At 43.8% G+C, this 7,525-nt stretch overlaps 1 protein-coding gene across 3 annotated transcripts in view; it reads right to left on the reverse strand.

Annotated features, from left to right (window-relative positions):
- LOC124032298 (serine/threonine-protein kinase WNK3-like) overlaps positions 1-7,525 on the reverse strand; it is a 113,350-nt gene continuing 105,825 nt past the window's right edge. For all 3 annotated transcript variants that reach the window (XM_046344586.1, XM_046344587.1, XM_046344585.1), the window contains exons 18-22: positions 7,130-7,470; positions 4,942-5,174; positions 3,528-3,623; positions 3,263-3,438; positions 1-1,716 (exon numbers count right to left, since the gene is read on the reverse strand). In XM_046344586.1, the coding sequence (XP_046200542.1) occupies positions 1,081-1,716; positions 3,263-3,438; positions 3,528-3,623; positions 4,942-5,174; positions 7,130-7,470 (1,482 nt within the window). In that variant the 3' untranslated portion in view covers positions 1-1,080. The remainder of the gene's footprint in view (positions 1,717-3,262; positions 3,439-3,527; positions 3,624-4,941; positions 5,175-7,129; positions 7,471-7,525) is intronic.

Genomic DNA, 7,525 nt, shown 5'->3' on the forward strand with positions numbered 1-7,525 from the left:
ACTTGTAAGTAGATTGCACTAAAGTCAGGCAAGTCAAGGTATGTTGTAGCCGTAAGACCATGCAGTTTTAGTCTCGATGAGTGTTTATTCAGTAAGATTTAAATGAAAGCCCACTGAACATATTCATCAATTAAATCCATTTTTCAGTGTATTAAGGAAATCAATTGATCAGAATTGAATCATGTTACTCATCAACATGTTATTTTAGATCTTCTAACCTAGTTGTTACCACTACTTATCAATGTAAAATATAACAATACACAAAGTACATGCCTTGCCAGTGCACTACACCGTACAACAGTATGCTTAGTGACATCGTGGTAGTGATAATAGCCAGGTAGCACCATTATTACCATGCTCTGTGGTGTTACTGTAACATGCTGTTGTTGTAACTGCTTTACATCTCATTGGTAGCCTGTTGAAACATTTGTGCTATGTTCATGTAAGATGTTGGCTCACTGTATTGGCTTGTAAATGTCTGGTTAATTGTTGTCAACGTGCTTCTACAAAAATATTTTGTTAAATGCCTTACAAACAATACAGGATGATAACATTTAGATGACAGTTAGTAATTGCACTTCTAAAATCCATAGTCCTTTTCAATATAAGTAAGCATTGACAAATAAAAATACAATAATAATGTCATAATGTTTGTGTTCCTTCATGTCTCTGCTTGGGAGAAGAGTTCAGGGTCCAAATTAGTTGGATTTAAAAAAATAACATGGTGTCAAAACACATAAGAGAAATGTATTGAGAAAATCAATGGCAACACAAACAGACACACACAAATACACACACAAACGTTACGCAAGTTTGTACATCTCAACACTCAAACACAACAATAACCCCACCAGAGTTCCAAATGTCCCCTCTGTCTGTACATACTCTACTCTACATACTCTACATAGACTCAACCATCTCTCTCATTCACTCCCCATCTCAACTTTACAAACCCACTGGCGTCCATTTTCTCATTCTCAGACATTTAACTCTCATAACATACACACTCTCCATCCTTTTTCTCCTTCCCTCGTTCCATCATAATCAACATCACTCTTCCCTTTTTTTATTTTCTTCATTTCACTGCTGTCCCAGAGGAAGAGTTGAGGTTGGGGGCGTGGGGTGAAGTTTGGCACTGGATGGTTGAGCTGCAGCAGAGCAGCAGGAGGAGGAGCAGAATGTCCCTCCGGGGACACCGGTGGCAGCAGCAGCAGGTCCAGTGTCTATGGTTCCCACCACCGCGGTTGTGCTCGACCCAGGAATCAGACACCCAGGCTGCTCTAGGGCCAGCTCAGATGACGGGGCCATTTGGGGTATCTGGGAAGGCAACAGAGGTTGATTCTGATTCTGTGGTGAGGTTCCTACACCTACATTGGGCTGCTTGGGTATCTGTTGTTGCCCAGTCTGTGGCTGTACAGGAGCCAGGGACTGAGACAGTAGTGGAGTCTGGATTAGGGGCTGTTGTTGTAGGCATAGAGGTGATTGCTGAAAGGGCTGTATCTGTAATGGGTGAGGAGGCTGGGCTTGCTGGAGATGTAAACTTTGCTGCAGCTGTGGGACTTGAGGCATGTGCGTTTGTTGTTGTTGTTGCTGTGATCCTGGTGGTCCCCCCACCCCGCTCCACTGGCTCAGGCTCCCCCCAGCAGTGTATTGAGCTGGGGCTGGGGAGGCCTGGGGGTTCAGTGGTGCCACAGGAAACCAACCTGGAGGAGCCACCTGGAAAGATGACAGCCAAGACACACTAATGAGCACCATAACACCAAGCATACCATTATAATGTATGTAATAACTAGGGCTTTTGCGGTGACCGTATTACCGCCACACAGGCAGTCACGAGTCAAGACGGCAGTCAAATTGCCTATGACCGTTGGTCACTGTAATCCCAGTCCAAAACTGCAAATGAATGGCGCTGATGAGTAGCGTACCAAACTTGCTAATAGCCTGGTAATAAGCGCTCTATTGTTCATCTAATCAGTCTCTAAACACATCATTATTGAATTTGAATAATCTGAATGATGAGGACAAATAGTGATGGGAGTTACAGAGTTTCCGTTCCGAAATAGACACGGGAAAGCCCTGGACTCAATATGCATTTTTAAAACCTGTTCCAAAAGGATCTAAAGGACAACCGGTCCAATCCGAGTGAGGGAAGCAGCAGAAAAGCCAATGGTTTGCTACTTTATTAAAAGGCTTGGAGCACCGCAGCACGGAGGGAGAGACCGTAACCACTGTTATCTCGCTCTAGACTGACTTATTGCTAGTAACTTATCGTCCCAATCCGATTACATATTACCTGTCTGACTGCATCAAACCGAAATATACTAAACTAATTGAGGCTAGCCATAATGTTACTGCACTTCTCACTGTCCTACAGTTAGCCTAAACATAACAATAACTCCATTCAGATTATAGTGTAAATAGCATCCTAACTGTTGGCTTTTTGTCATTGTAGCCTTTCTTTCTCATTTCACTTTTAATTCCGTCATTTTAATTTCATCTAAAATTGATTTGATATCCCACCAACTTTCTTGCTACACAAGCAGAGCATCAATGCAATTGTCTCTCTCTCGCTGCTTGAAGTGCAAGGATCAGAGTGCATGCCTTTTTTTGCAACTTTTTCCAAATCCTCAATATAGAGTTGTATCATGTAGCTCTTATGTTTTGATTTCTAAGACATTCCCAGGTTTATAGGCCTATCACAACTAAAGAAACAATGGATTTTATTATGATGGCTATATTAAATGGATTTATTAGACTCAAAAAAAAAATCTGACTCATGTAGGTGTAGTAGTAGTAGAAACAGTAGTAGTAGTAGTAACAGTAGTAGTAGTAACAACAGTAGTAGTAGTAACATTAGTAGTAGTAGTAGTGGTAGTAATAACAGTAGTAGTAGTAGTAGTAACAACAGTAGTAGTAGTAGTAACAACAGTAGTAGTACTAGTAGTAACAGTAGTAGTAGTAGTAGTAGTAATAACAGTAGTAGTAGTAGTAGTAGTAACAACAGTAGCAGTAGTAGTAGTAACAGTAGTAGTAGTAGTAGTAGTAACAACAGTAGCAGTAGTAGTAGTAACATTAGTAGTAGTAGTAGTAATAACAGTAGTAGTAGTAGTAGTAACAACAGTAGTAATAGTAGTAGTAACAGTAGTAACAGTAGCAGTAGTAACAACAGTAGTAGTAGTAGTTATTGGTAGCTTGCAGTCATAGACTGAATTGTACACCAACTGTATGTATAGGTCACAAGTGGGTGGACCTTGTACTTTACCTCTGTGGGCTGTGGCCAGCCTCTCAACTCCTGCACCTGCTGAATCTGCTTGATTTGATTGAGCGAGGGCTTGGGATGGGTGGGACCCACTGTATCCTTCGTCCAATCATCAACCAGTCTGTGCAAGTCATCTGTGAACGTGCTCTTCCTGGCACCTTGGGAGGGAGGACTGTGGTCTGTGAAAAGAAAAAGGGAAGATATTCAATCAAACACTTTATTCAGAGGAAGAGGAATAGTCTTATGTTTTGGTGAAACCTTTACTTACCTCTTTTAGTAGTCAGTAGGTTGGTGTGTTCTGGGTTGCAGTACGGTGGTAGTCTGCTCTGTTCTCCGCCTGAAAAACTACTGGACTGCTCGATACCTTCACGAGATACAACAGACAGTCAGATATCACATGTACAGCGCCTTTGGAAAGTATTCAGATCCCTTGACGGTTTCCACATTTGGCTTCGTTACAGCCGTATTCAAAAAGTTATTCAGTTGTTTTTTCCCCCCACATCAATCTACAAACAATACCCCTTGATGACAAAAACAAGTTTGTAGAAATGTTTGCTAATTAATTTGTTTAAATATATGGAAATATCACATTTACATAAGATTTCAGACCCTTTACTCAGTAGTTTGTTGAAGCACCTTTGGCAGCGATTACAGCCTTGAGTCTTCTTGGGTATGACACTAAAATCTTGGCACACCTGTATTTGGGGAGTTTCTCCTATTGTTCTCTGCAGATCTCTCAAGCTCTGTCAGGTTGCTGCACAGCTATTTTCAGGTCTCTTCAGAGATGTTCGATTGGGTTCGAAAGCTGATCAAACACTCATACGTTGTATTGGCTGTGTGCTTAGGGTCATTGTCTTGATGGAAGGTGAACCTTTGCCCCAGTCTGAGGTCCTGAGCGCCCTGAAGCAGGCTTTCATCAAGGATCTCTCTGTACTTTGCTCCATTCATCTTTGTCTCGATCCTAACTAGATTCCCAGTACCTGCCACTGAAAAACATCCCCACTGCATAATGCTGCCACCACCATGCTTCACCGTAGGGATGGTGCCAGGTTTCCTTCAGACGTGACGCTTGGCATTCAGACCAAAGAGTTCAATCTTGGTTTCATCAGGCCAGATAATCTTGTTTCTCATGGTCTGAGAGTCCTTTAGGTGCCTTTAGGCAAACTCCATTTTTTAATTTGTTTTTATTTTTACCTTTATTTAACTCGGCAAGTCAGTTAAGAACAAATTCCTAATTTACAATGACGGCCTACCGGGTAACAGTGGGTTAACTGCCTTTCCCAGATCTGTGCCTCGATACAATCCTGTCTCAGAGCTCTATGGACAATTCCTTCGACCTCATGGCTTGGTTTTTGCTCTGACATGCACTGTGGGATATTATATAGACAGGAGTGTGCCTTTCCAAATCATATCATGTCCATAGATGGACTTGTACAAACATCCCAAGGATGATCAATGGAAACAGGATGCACCTGAACTAAATTTCAAGTCTCATAGCAAAGGGTCTGAATACTTACGTAAATTAAGTTTCTTAATTCATGAGAAAAAATATCTAAAAACCTGTTTTTGCGTTGTCATTACGGGGTGTTGTGTGTAGGGGGAAGGAGGATGGAGAGAGAGAAAAATACAAGGAGATCGAGATTGAAAGACCAAAAGTAGACCCAGGAAGAGTGATTGGTTACCAGGGTGACCAGTGACTCCATTGTTGTCTATGTGGGAGTGGGGTCTGGGCCGGAGCTTGGCTTTGGCCGTGCGGGGCCTGCGGGGGGAGAGGGCTGTCGCTCCCGAGGGGAGGGTTGGGGTGCGGGGCAGAGGCAGGGTCGGCCGGTGCTCTTGGAGGGAGCGGAGCTGTTTGTACAGTTCCTGGAGCTCTGTGTTCTGCTGAGCTTGCAGGGACACCACCTCATTGATGTGTCTGGCAAGAGGTAGAACACAGGGAGAGGAAAGAGGAAGGGGAGAAAGGGAGGAGGGAGGAAGGGAAATTAACAGAATGGAGTTTGGGAGATCATTAATGAAAGAGAGACAGAATAGAGAGACAGAAATAATTGAGGAGGAAGAAGTGAGGACATTTGAGAATATAGGCAGGCAGGGATGAAGTAGAATGAGAGGGAGGAAGAAGTGAGGGCATTTGAGAATATAGGCAGGCAGGGATGAAGTAGAATGAGAGGGAGGAAGAAGTGAGGACATTTGAGAATATAGGCAGGCAGGGATGAAGTAGAATGAGAGGGAGGAAGAAGTGAGGACATTTGAGAATATAGGCAGGCAGGGATGAAGTAGAATGAGAGGGAGGAAGAAGTGAGGACATTTGAGAATATAGGCAGGCAGGGATGAAGTAGAATGAGAGGGAGGAAGAAGTGAGGACATTTGAGAATATAGGCAGGCAGGGATGAAGTAGAATGAGAGGGAGGAAGAAGTGAGGACATTTGAGAATATAGGCAGGCAGGGATGAAGTAGAATGAGAGGGAGGAAGAAGTGAGGACATTTGAGAATATAGGCAGGCAGGGATGAAGTAGAATGAGAGGGAGGAAGAAGTGAGGACATTTGAGAATATAGGCAGGCAGGGATGAAGTAGAATGAGAGGGAGGAAGAAGTGAGGACATTTGAGAATATAGGCAGGCAGGGATGAAGTAGAATGAGAGGGAGGAAGAAGTGAGGACATTTGAGAATATAGGCAGGCAGGGATGAAGTAGAATGAGAGGGAGGAAGAAGTGAGGGCATTTGAGAATATAGGCAGGCAGGGATGAAGTAGAATGAGAGGGAGGAAGAAGTGAGGGCATTTGAGAATATAGGCAGGCAGGGATGAAGTAGAATGAGAGGGAGGAAGAAGTGAGGACATTTGAGAATATAGGCAGGCAGGGATGAAGTAGAATGAGAGGGAGGAAGAAGTGAGGACATTTGAGAATATAGGCAGGCAGGGATGAAGTAGAATCAGAGGGAGGAAGAAGTGAGGACATTTGAGAATATAGGCAGGCAGGGATGAAGTAGAATGAGAGGGAGGAAGAAGTGAGGACATTTGAGAATATAGGCAGGCAGGGATGAAGTAGAATGAGAGGGAGGAAGAAGTGAGGACATTTGAGGATATAGGCAGGCAGGGATGAAGTAGAATGAGAGGGAGGAAGAAGTGAGGACATTTGAGAATATAGGCAGGCAGGGATGAAGTAGAATGAGAGGGAGGAAGAAGTGAGGACATTTGAGAATATAGGCAGGCAGGGATGAAGTAGAATGAGAGGGAGGAAGAAGTGAGGGCATTTGAGAATATAGGCAGGCAGGGATGAAGTAGAATGAGAGGGAGGAAGAAGTGAGGACATTTGAGAATATAGGCAGGCAGGGATGAAGTAGAATGAGAGGGAGGAAGAAGTGAGGACATTTGAGAATATAGGCAGGCAGGGATGAAGTAGAATGAGAGGGAGGAAGAAGTGAGGACATTTGAGAATATAGGCAGGCAGGGATGAAGTAGAATGAGAGGGAGGAAGAAGTGAGGACATTTGAGAATATAGGCAGGCAGGGATGAAGTAGAATGAGAGGGAGGAAGAAGTGAGGACATTTGAGAATATAGGCAGGCAGGGATGAAGTAGAATGAGAGGGAGGAAGAAGTGAGGACATTTGAGAATATAGGCAGGCAGGGATGAAGTAGAACGAGAGGGAGGAAGAGAATACAAATTGGTCAAAATGGGAAAAAGGTGAATTCAGTAGATACTTCAAGTTTCTTTCTTTCTTTCTTTCTTTCTTTCTTTCTTTCTTTCTTTCTTTCTTTCTTTCTTTCTTTCTTTCTTTCTTTCTTTCTTTCTTTCTTTCTTTCTTTCTTTCTTTCTTTCTTTCTTGATTGGGTTCATTATAATCTAATCTTTCCTTCTCCCCTCCATGTCTCACTTCTCTCTCATCTTGTGCAGCTCCTTCCTCAGGTCTTCATCCCCCATTTCACTCTCCTCATCATCACTACTGCCTAGGGGTGAGTGACCATGCCCATGTCCTCGGGGTGGGTGGCTCAGTGCTGGATTCTTCTTCCCTTCCTCTCCCTCTTTCCCTCGGGCCCTCCTCCTTTCTCTCTCCAAGTCAGGAGACACAGGGGAGCTGTCTGTTAGCTCTTTCTCCTCTCTTTGGGCCTCCGTATGGGTGACAGAGAAGCGCCCCACTTTCCTGTGACTGCTGCCTATACCGGAGGCTGCCTCTTTGGGGGGAGAGGCCTCGGGGAGCTGGGGCACTGCGGTGACCTGGAGAAATGTGAGTCATTAACTTTGATTGTGTTCCTCCCCCACCAGCCTATTC

Source organism: Oncorhynchus gorbuscha, linkage group LG03 (assembly GCF_021184085.1).
Source record: "Oncorhynchus gorbuscha isolate QuinsamMale2020 ecotype Even-year linkage group LG03, OgorEven_v1.0, whole genome shotgun sequence".
Taxonomy (NCBI): domain Eukaryota; kingdom Metazoa; phylum Chordata; class Actinopteri; order Salmoniformes; family Salmonidae; genus Oncorhynchus; species Oncorhynchus gorbuscha.